General features: G+C 32.9%; 1 protein-coding gene across 5 annotated transcripts in view; it reads left to right on the top strand.

Moving 5' to 3' along the window:
• Positions 1-414: 414 nt before the first annotated feature.
• Positions 415-11770, top strand: part of LOC107023279 (serine/threonine-protein phosphatase 6 regulatory subunit 3-like) — a 17640-nt gene continuing 6284 nt past the window's right edge. For 2 of the 5 annotated variants that reach the window (XM_015223919.2, XM_015223920.2), the window contains exons 1-11: positions 415-728; positions 2179-2282; positions 2489-2575; positions 2709-2784; positions 2921-2995; positions 3111-3164; positions 7036-7095; positions 7217-7333; positions 8598-8692; positions 8804-9009; positions 9222-9319. In XM_015223919.2, the coding sequence (XP_015079405.1) occupies positions 690-728; positions 2179-2282; positions 2489-2575; positions 2709-2784; positions 2921-2995; positions 3111-3164; positions 7036-7095; positions 7217-7333; positions 8598-8692; positions 8804-9009; positions 9222-9319 (1011 nt within the window). In that variant the 5' untranslated portion in view covers positions 415-689. Of the gene's footprint in view, positions 729-2178; positions 2283-2488; positions 2576-2708; positions 2785-2862; positions 2996-3110; positions 3165-7035; positions 7096-7216; positions 7334-8597; positions 8693-8803; positions 9010-9221; positions 9320-11770 lie in introns of those variants that run through there. The other 3 variants (XM_027917576.1, XM_015223921.2, XM_027917577.1) reach the window with 3 other exon arrangements.

Here is an 11770-nt window from a genome sequence, read left to right on the forward strand (position 1 = left end):
CCACCCACCCCAACCTCAAAAAAAATTAATTTTGTTTTTTAGAAGTACTATAAAGTTCAAATTTTATTTTTTCACTCCTACCCCCTCCTCCTGCCCACCCCCCACCAACACTCCAAATAAAAATTGTTTTTAAAAAATATTTTTAATTTCATAAATTATTTTTTACTTTAGTAAAAATAAAAAATATCTCTCAAAAATATTTTTTATTCATAAATCAAACACTAAAAATCATTTTCAAAATTTTTTTTCTACTCACTAATCAAACATGAAAAAATAAATCTAATTTCAAATAAATATTTTTTAAAAAACATTTTCTATAAAAAATTTTCAATGAAAAACATTTCCCTTTCGTGCTAAACACACCCTAAGAGAAAAGTACAAATAGTCAGCATGATTTTATCTCTCGATTTGCTTATCCTATTCTTCATTTTTTTTTCCTTCCCCGATTTTCGTACACATTTCGAACGTCAAAATTTGTACTTTGCCGTCCTCATATCTCCCAGCAACATAAACACATTTTTAGTTTTATTAGAAAACCTCTCTCCTCTCTTCTCCTCTTTTCCATCTTTACGGCTTCGCTTTCTTCTGATCTCAAAAGTTAGGGTTTTCTACTTTTCTTGCTATTACTATCTCCAATCTCTTCCTTTTTTTCTCGATTCACTTCTAGGGCTTACAGATCTGTTTTCAATATGTTTTGGAAGCTCACATCTCTTTCTGCTTGTTCACCGGTAGGTCACTCGATCCATTAATACATGTTTAATGCTATTGTCCTTGTATTTCTCAATTGAATGAGCAAGTGTAATTCGTAGAGATTGAATTTCCAAGCGTTTGTGAGTTTTTGGATTCTTTTTTTTTGCATGATTTGTGGCTTAAGTTCGTGGACAGTGTATTATGTGTTAGGACTTCATGTTTTCTGTTCATTGATGCGTCCGGGGAATTAACTGTGTCTGTGCCTGTGCCTGTTTGATTTAATTTTACTCTGTTGAATTAATTGCCTTAATTGTGGCATATAATTGCATTAGCTTATGATATATTCTGTGCTGTTGTTACTTTGGTGCTTATTTTAATTAATTGCTGGTAATTAGCTTGAGTTTGGCTTCATTGGTTAATGTTATTTGCTTTGTTTATTTTTTGCGATTTTAGAAATGAAAGTGTGATATATGTCTTTTGATGGCTGAAATTAATTGCTTAGAGAACAGTGTGGCGGGCTTACTGGTGTTGGAATTATTCGATCAAGATAATTGTCTCGAATCTTAATACTAATTGACAATATTATTTAGTACCAAGCCTTAATAACTGATCAATGTTTCTTTCTGAGTATTTTTTGGAGCCCAATGTGTTCTGCGGGGAAGTAGAGAACTTGCTTTTATGCTTCAGGTATACACAAACATTTGCTAGGGCAGCAGGCACCATTGAAATGGTGTTCCTATTTGCGTTTTCTGGAATACTTGGCTAGATAGAAACTATTTTGGTCTTAATGAGAAAAAAGAAATTGAGATGCTGTAAGAGTCTTATTTGTGGTGTATGAACAGTGTTGGGTATGACATAGCCTCTTTATTGAATCTGTGGAATTCCTTCAGTGAAGAAGGAAAAAATCTTTTCTGATGTCCTCTTATAAGCACCTTCGTGGTGATCATTAATAAACTCTTTTCCTTTTCATCCCAAAAAACTGAAAATTGAATTTTAATTAGGTAATGTTTCATTTATCTGTAGATCCTGTTTCTTTATGGGTGCATGTTGATTAAGTGAAAGCTTAAGTTCTCTGTTTATCATCTTGAAGACTGAGCATATAGGACGTGTGCAATTCATGAGTGTTTTTGGGTATAGAGTAGTTGTGCGAATTTTTCTGCATGGATTACTAAGGAGTATCTTCAGATTATTGACTTTTCATCACAACAATAGTCATCACTGACTTGCAGGACCCTACCATAACTCATAATGTGATTTTCAACTACTTTGATGTTCTTCAATGTATGAATTCTTTTTAGCTTGACCCCTATTAGACATCTTTATTGAATTTAATAGTAAGTTGGCTATTCTATATTTCGAGTTAGATGCCTGATAATTTCTGTTCATTATGTCGTTACAATAAGTCTGATACTTTTCCATTTTCCTTTCGTTTTCCTCTCAAATTTAGATATTGCCAGATTTTGGAACTTTTTTTCCTCGGATTTTCAGGTTGAAGCAGTATTAGACAAGGAAAACTTCACATTGGAAGAGCTTCTCGATGAAGAAGAGATAATTCAAGAATGCAAAGCTTTGAACAGCCGTCTCATAAATTTGTAAACATTCTTGGAGTTTAAATTTTTTAAATCCCTCTTTACCTTATAAAAACGCGTTCCTCTTATCATGCTTCCGCTAATTGTTTCAGTTTAACTATCAATTGACATATAGTTTTAGGGAAGAAGTAATAATCACACCATTCAGTATTGATACTACTTAATCTCCCAATGTTAATTGAGACAGTTCTATGATTTTGAGGTTTCAGTTTAAGAGATAGATCCCAGATTGAGCAGTTGCTGCACTACATTGTTGATGAGCCTTCTGAGGATGCCGATAACAAGCGGAAGTTTAAGTAAGTTATCATGGGGCATGAATAAGCCTTAGTTATTTGAATAATTGTAGTTGCACAATTGTATGTTTCTAATTTTAGATATTAGGTATTATCACTGCAACTTATTTTTTCTAATTAATGTCTTGCACCATAGGTTTCCTTTCCTTGCCAGTGAAATATTCACCTGTGAAATTGATGTTATCCTTAAGACTCTAGTGGAAGAAGAAGAGGTACGGCAATTCACTAGATGCAGTTGTTACATTTTAATTTTAAAATTGAAATATAAAAAAAAGTTATTTACGTTTTAGTTTCAGAGAAGAAATTGTTTTGCCCGAGAGTTCAATCCTTTTTATCATCTTGGCGCAGCTCATGAAGTTACTATTTTCCTTCTTGAAACCAAGTTGTCCGCATAGTGCGTTGCTTGCTGGGTATTTTAGTAAGGTATTAAATCATTCATTCACAAGCTTCATGTGTACAAGATACCTTTGCCCTTTTTGAAATTTGAAATATTGTTTGGTTGAAGCAAGTTCATTTATATATTCCTGCTGCATTACAGGTTGTGATATGCCTCATGCTGCGGAAGACTGTTCCCCTCATGAACTATGTTCAGGTAGCATACCACAGATCCATTCTTGAGGACTAATATTTGCTGTTTCATATTGATAAAATTTTGGGTCTCTATTTCTGAAGAAATAAGCAAGATGTTGTATTTTGTCAGTAAAAGGATTTTGTTTTTGGAAATCAACAACTTGAAAAATTTGTAGTGTGATATGAACCTATATTTGTTGAGTTTGGCATGCTGATATATTATGTCAGTGCTGAAGAAACTTTTTTTTTAAAACCAAGCAGCAATTTGAAATGAGACCACAAAGAATGGCTTGAGTTATGGTTTTACATTCATCATTAACTCGAATACTCAATTCCTAAGGTCAAAGCTAACCCCAACATTTTTGGTTAACAAGAAAGTTAACCAGAAAATATCTTACTCCACTTCCTAACTAAATATAATCTAATATTTACACCATGATATTATAGATTTCTTAGCTACTCTGTGATCCTTATGGTCATTTCCCATCCAATTTTCAAGTTATGTCCAACAAATCATAAATTTCTAATTTGTGGTTATAAGAAAGTAAACTGATTACTTCAACGCTGGTAGATTAGATGTAAAAAAAATTTGGTCCATTATTTTGGAGTTTCCAGAAGTTGTAAGAAACAGAATTTCGTTTTTTTTTGTAAGACACGAAGAATCTTTTATAGTTTCTCTCTCTAAAACCAGTTTAACCTTAGGAAGCCACATATTTTGGTTTGTTACATGTTTGCTTTTGCATTCCAATGCAATTTTCATTTCTTAGCTAATTTAATCTTTTATAGAAGTGTATACTGTATTTATTTATCAAAAAAACAAGTTATTTATATTTATTATGGTCATGCCATTTTAATTCGTTCCTTTGAATTGCTTACATGATGTTCTGTAGCATCATTATTTTCTATTGTCATACTATCTTTTGATATAAAATTAGGTAGAAGATTTTTATTTTGGGCAATGTAAAGTCATCTTACCTTGATTTGCACCATAAGGGGTTGTTTGGTAGAGTGTATAAGAATAATGCAAAATAGAGTGCATTATTAGTGCTTGCATTAGTTACGCAAACATAATTTCTTATACATTGTTTGGTTTGATGTATTAGAAATAACAAATCTTGCATAATTTCTATTAAAAAAATATATGTTTACAAATAAACCCTTCACACTTCATTTATTTGTACACTTCCGTTGCCACAAAGCTCTTTGCTAAAACGTTATCATTCTAAAAAAAAAACAAAAATCTTTGCTAAAACATCAAAAAAAAATTTCTTTGCTAAACATCATTAGCTCTTTTTTTCCAAAAATAATATTAAATAGTTGTACTATTGCGTCAAAATATTTTTGTGAAAAGCTGGCAAATAATTTTTTTTATCAAATTTGTCGTCACATTAGTAAAAGTTTTGATTAATTTATATTGAAATTAGATTATTTTTTTTTGTAAAAAGATACTTAAGAGGTCATAAATCCTATTAAGACACCAAAAAATTAGAAGACACTGAAAAGCAAATCAAAATAAAAACAAAAACTTATGACAACAAAGAAAATGATAAGGCTTTACGGGTAGTTTTGTAATTATTTAATCTAATGCAAGTGTTAAATGTTGTGTATAATAATACCTAGAATTCCTTGGTATTAGTAATACACAACTTAATACACACATGGCATGAAAAGGTGTACCAAACAGGGTACTACTAAGTGCCAGTTTGGATTGACTTATTTTAGGTGCTTTTAAGCCAAAATAGCTTTTAAGAAGTATTGAAGTGTTTGGGATAAAGTTAAAAAGTGCTTATAAGCACTTATTTTAAAGCCAAAATAACAAAAATAAGCCAAATCCATAAGCTATAAATCTTAGCTTATGGCTTTTGGCTTATGTCATAAGCCAAAAGCCAATCCAAACAGGCTCTAATACACACACGACACACCTAATGCATGCATTATATTTTCTAATACACTCTACCAAACGACCCCTAAGTTTGTTGAGTTCACTATGTGTTAGTCCTCTTCTTTATGCTGCTTCTATTTCTTGTCTGTGCCTCTACAGATAAAACTCTCTGCCTTCTCCAACAAACAACTAACTCTTGGATTTGCCCGTTATATCAAATGTGTAATCTGCATTCGTAGAGCTGGTATCAATGGTTGTTTGAGTCCTCTCAAGGCCAGGTTCCCCTTTTTTTGGGGAAGGATAGTTAGTATAGGGTCATTCTCTCTGCAAATTTGAGATGACTCCTTCGTCTCTTCATCTCTTCCTCTCATGGTTCTTGCGTCTTTTATGCTGACCTGTCTCTATGAAAGACCCTGCCACTCATGACCTACATATCTATGATCTGTGCGTTTTTCTCTGTATCCTGCAAACATCCTGGAGGCTGGAAGATAACATTTTCTGGCTTGTGCTTTACCTAGCACTGTCAGGGTTCTATTGTTAGGCAGCTCATGCTTGGGTCTTAACCCTTATTGAAAAGTTTAATTTAATTAGGAGGCACTCTGATCTGAAATAGTAACTATAAGGGGTTGTTTGGTGCGAGGGATAAAAAATTATAGTGATGGGATAAAATTTTTGTATCTTGTTTGGTTGCCATGTTTGGGACAACTTAATCCCACCATTTATATCACGTTGATGGGATAAGTTATCCCATATACATGGTGGGATAAGCTATCCAGGATAACTTGTTTCTAACCAAGCGAGCCCTAAGTTTATAGAAAAAGAGATATAAAAAAAAGCTGCACTCTGATCTGTAATAGTAACTGTTGGTTTACTTGTCCCAAAATAACTGTTCATAAGGAAAAAACATGATGAGTTCAGTGAACTCCATAATGATTTCTTGAGTTATACTTAAATCTGTTAGACAAGTGAAAATCCTGATGTCACTAAACTTACTTTTGCATATCTATTTAGATGTGGTGGGTGGAGGTGCAAGGAGGGTTAAGAGACAAAAACTTACTCAAGTTGTCTATGAAATAATTGCATGGAGCCACTTCTTGGAAGAAAGGTTTCTCCAAGTAGGGATTTCAATGATTTGGGGAAAACGATCTAAATGGAAAACCAAAGTAAACTGATTAACTAAATCAATTTTTATTTGGTTTTGGTTTGGTTGGATTTAAGTTTTAAAAAATCAATAATATTTGGTTTGGCTTTATCAAAAAACAAACTGAATATAAGTTCGAGTCAAACTGAGAAGCTATATACACAATTGATAATTATATATCTACAATATATTATTTTTTATAAATAATTTAAATATTTTGTATAGTTTTTTATGAAAATGTTATTCATCTCTAATGAACTTTACACCTTGGCTCATTTATTGAAAGGAACTTTACACCAAGGTCATTTGTTCAAAGAAACAACTATAAGACTACCTTTTTATTTTTTGTATTTCTTATCAACTTTATTAACTTGATTTAAGCTTATAGATATTAAGAAAATTTCTCCATAATCTACTAAAATTATAGCCAACGCAATAAAAGGTTAATAATAGATTTTGAGTTGGAAATTGATGGGACAATTATTTTCTAATTTTAGGAAAAAATAAAAGAGAAAAATATCATCATGTTTCTTAAAAATCAAACCAAACCGACAACTACCAAACCGGTGGATATGAATTATATTTGGTTTGGTCTTATCAATTTTGAAAAACTGACTAGATTGGTTTGGTTTTATCGCAAACCCAGCCCAAACCCAACCATGAACTTTCTTATGTCCAAGTTTACATGGAGTGGGTTAATACAAGGAGACCTTGTCTAATTCTCCAGTTAGCAAGCTTAGAGAGGATATTGATTTAAAGCTTAATCATCCTCCTTAACAACGTGCACATGCTTTTTTCGTTTTTCGCCTTTGCCTCTCCTTTTCTCCAAAAGAATTTGTTATATTCCAGATCATTTTGATTTTCTTACAGGCGCACCATGATGTTTACCGCCAGATGGTGGATTTGATTGGTATAACATCCATAATGGAGGTTAGTATTTCAGTTGTGTTTTTCATCTACCACAACCCTTGCATGATTGTGAAATATAGTCAAGTTTGAGAATTGATCTGGCGGAGACAAGACATTTCTCTGATGAACTGTTTCTTTATAGGTTTTAGTCCGACTTGTAGGTGCCGATGATCAAATGTACCCTAACACGACAGATGTGATGCAATGGTTGGCTGACAGCAATCTTTTAGAAATGATCTTAGATAAATTGAGCCCTTCTGTAAGTTACAAAGGCTTGATGTAATTTGCTTATCTGCTACTTTTAATTAGTATTCCCTCAATATATGTGTTCTTTTTGACGTTTACAAGTTGTTGGGATACCGTATTCATCTTGAATAAGGATAACGATATATGATTGTGCACTCATGCTTTAGGAAGTGTAGAACACAACTATATAAATAAGCTCGTTCTACGTCAAAGATAGTATAGAAAGATATCATCTCCATTGGATTGGTATAAAAATTGTTCAATATAAATCTTGTTGAGTACTATTTAGGAGGATGATTCTTTAGTTTGGAAGTTGTTATAAACCACTAGTTTGTAGGACTTATATAGATAAGGGGTATCCAAAGAAACTTTTGTAATTAGCCCCGTGTTGAGAATCCCATCAGAAGAAGTGGGTGCTTTACACACATGGAACTAGAGCGCACACTTGATCAAGCACTTTGTTTAGGGTGTTTCCCTTAACTGCTCGCTCCAGCTCTGTAGTCCTTCTTGCATGACTTCACAATAGCTCAGATCACTTTCTTCCATTTTTATTCTTGATTCCATATGTTTTTGTCTTGCATCAAGCTCGTTTTATCCTACACATAACAACATAACTAAATGGCATTCTCATATGAAACATTTTAATCCATTATCAATCAGTGTTATCAAAAGCAAAAAGTGCAGAAAAGCTCTTCAGTCCATGGGGGCTTTAAGCGCAAATAAAGCGTGGGTGTTAATGAAAAAGGCGCAATGGAAGAAAACATACAAATATATATGTCTGGTCCAAGACAAATAATTGTTAGAATGAATGATAAATATATTAACAATGAAATTGAAAAAAAAATTAGGAAAAGTAAAATATCAATTGTTTAGTCTTGCCTCTTCAGAAGAGACTCATTGGTAACAAAAAGTATGCCTTAGAACCTTGATGACAACATCGAAGCGCACATTAAGCAAGGCGAAGCGCTCAACACATTTTGAGCCTCGCTTCAGCGATTAAGTGCGCCTTTGACAACACATCCATATGAAAAAGGACATAGAAGTTATTTTTGGAATTTTAACATTGAGAGTCATCTGGCCCTTCATTATAACCAAAATGGGTTACCATCCGTAACCAGTTCGACTCATGTTGTACACATTTTGAAAAAAATATTTAACCCATGTTTGTAGTAGTGTGCTTAATTACCCAAGAAGCGTTTCTTAAATACCTAGCAAGAATTAGCTATCCATTTAAATGAGGTGATTTATCATTTGTTATGTACTGTTTTATTGTCCAGAGTCCTCCTAAAGTACATGCTAATGCAGCAGAGATGCTATGTGCAATAACCAGAAACACACCATCGCCTCTGGCTACAAAACTATCTAGCCCAAGGTATGTGGGGTTTTAGTTGATACTTTACAGGAAAGCTGGTTGTGTTCCTGGTGTTCTTTTCTAGTGATGGTAAACTTTGATTGACAAATACTCAACTTTCTTCACATGTAGCTTTGTAGCAAGGATCTTTGGTCATGCCTTTGAAGATTCACACTCAAAGTCTGCCCTTGTCAATTCTTTGGCTGTCTGCATATCTTTGTTGGATTCAAAAAGATCAATGCCATCATTTATGATGTATTCCTTCCGGAGCCAGCATGTTTACGAGTCACCCGTGCATGTCAGTCTTGACACTATTGGTGCAATGCTGCCTAAACTCGGTAACTGTCTTTTTGCAAAAGCTTATAGGATTTGGAATAGTTATATGTTTCTACTCTTGAGAGATCAGTATAGATTTTCTACGAGAATGGGTAGTAGTAAAGCATGAAAACACACAACCATCACAAGAAAGAAAAAAACCCTTTCGTTCATGATACAACTGATGTGTTTGCCGCCCCCTTGAATTTTACAATTGTGGCCCATTTTGTCACAGGTGACTTGGTCAAACTGTTGAATGTGACCTCTGATGAGAAGATTCTACCTACGACATATGGTGAACTCAGACCACCTCTCGGGAAGCATCGTTTGAAGGTTTGTATTGTGTATGTTCTTGAAATTGAGTGAGCCGATCTTTCTTTAATTCCAATTTTCAGTTATTATAGGTTGATTGGTGTTACTCCGAAGTAGTGGCAAATGGGCGGGTTGGGTCAAATGTGGGCGGGTTGAAAATGGGTAAACATAAAATGGGTAATCATTCAACTCGCCCATATTTAATATGAGTAAAAATGGGTTGGGTAATAAATGGGTTGGATAAAATACTAGTTTACCCATATTTTACCATATTTCATGAAAAAATAGTTCTTTACTTAAAAATTCAATACGAAGAAAATATTTGAGTCTTTTTTTAGATGAAATATGTGGAAAATATTTCATTTAGTTTTGTTTTACAGAAAAGGGACCCACCCAATTAATAAACCAATTCTAATATAAAAATCGCCCTGAACACTACTAAAATACAACGAAATTACAGATTCCTGAAAATGACATCCAAAATTATTCGAGTCCCAATTGAAGCCCCAATTAAATTTAGGTTGAGTCGCTTATTTTGGAGGTCACTTTTACTAGGATTCTTTTTCAAGTTTGAACTCGAATTTATGATTCAATGTAAAAAGTAGTACATCCCGAATAACTCATGCACCTTTTAGAATATAATTTTATAAATATTTATGATTTATTTTAAATATTAAAACTTTAATATATTATTTTTTTAAAAAAGTTATCTATTAAGTAACATCACATAATTGAGACGAATGAATAATTAAGATAAACATAGTCAGACTTTTAAGTTTATCGGTAATTTTTATTTAGACACTTCAATTATAGTACATTTTAAGTGAGGACTTGAATGTATATATGATAATGTACTTCTATTGACATTTGCACTTCAAAATTTTAGAAAAATTTATTGGCAGTAGCTTTCTTGTCGCATTAGTAATGGAGCGAGTTTATTAATTGGTGGGGTTTAATTAGTAATGGGTGGGTAGTGGATTTGTTTATAAATAATAGAGAAAATGATCAAAGCCCCCCTGATCTATATCCGTATTTCCAACTACACACTTTAACTTTACGAGAGTCCTATCAACCATCTGAATTGTTTAAAACTTTAATAATTACGCACCTAAAAATCCACAACCAGATCTGTCTTGGGCTGTGAACTTCACGCTTTTACAGGTAAAAAATCAATTAATTTAGTATTTCTTTTCAATTTTTTTATAATCCCTTGCCACTTTTTTCTACTCTCACAATTTCTCAAATCTCTAAAGTAACTTCTTCCCCCAATTCTTTCAAATTTTTGTCGGAAAACATTAAAAGATAATCTAACAGGATCTATGCATATCGCTGCTAGTCGCTTCGCCGGAACTCGATGGTCGGAGCACTGCAGCCGCATGGTTTTGTTGTTGTTGTTGTTGTTGTTGTTGTTGTTGTAGTCGACCTTGTTTTGAGAACAGGGTAGGTCTTCATGGTGGTTGTCTCGAAATGGAACAGAGATAAGAGGAGAGGGGAAGAGGAGAACGGGGTTTTGTTGGTGGTTTGGATTTCGCCGGAGGTAGCGACAATGATGGTTGATGGACGAGTAGCAAAAGAGGGAGAACAAACAAAAGCACTAGCAATGCCACTAATGGGGGTCAATTGAGATTGAATCCTTTTATTGATTAATTGAAATATGAATTGATAATTAAAGGATCTACAATAAAAAGGAAAAAAATATTCTCACTAGAAAGTTCAATTGAGTTTGATTTTAACCCAATTTATTTATTTTTTCATATCTGATTCAGATTTTATTTTTGGATGATTGGAAAACATGTCATTTTATCTTTAATGATTGGAATTGATTGTTTTTTCTAAATTTTTATATGAGAGTTTACAAGTTTGTGTAAAATCAACAATGGTGAATTTAGTGTAAGAATTTGGTCTTTGTTGTTATGGAGAAGAAAGACAATAAATTTGAAAAATAAATAGAAATACATATATTTATAAAAGAGATATTAAAAATTAAAATTTAAAATTTGTTTTTCGTGCTCACTCTCTAAAAGAGAGTGAAACACACTCTCTATGCCAGCTAAGATTCAGAGAGGTAATAATATCAGTTTTAGACAATTCGGGTGGGTGATAGGACTCTCATAAAGTTAAAGTGTGTAGCTGAAATCCGGATAAATTAGGGGGGATTTTGATCATTTTCTCTAAATAATATTAATAAGTTAAATTATAACAAATAGTTGAGCGCCACATATTTTAAGAAAAATTGAAATTGTTTAAATTTAAAACCGTTAAATATGTGGTCAATTTTAAATCCAAAGGTAGATGACAAGGGTATTTTGGAGCCAATAGATGGTTCAGAAGGGTATTTTGGAGCCAATAGGTGGATGAAGGGTAGTTTTGTACCATTTTTAATAATTCAAGGGTATTTTAGGCCCTTTTCCGTTTATTTTATTATATATAAAAGTAAAAAAAAAACTATAAAAAAAAATTCGGGGTTTGGGG

Source organism: Solanum pennellii, chromosome 6 (assembly GCF_001406875.1).
Source record: "Solanum pennellii chromosome 6, SPENNV200".
Classification (NCBI taxonomy): domain Eukaryota; kingdom Viridiplantae; phylum Streptophyta; class Magnoliopsida; order Solanales; family Solanaceae; genus Solanum; species Solanum pennellii.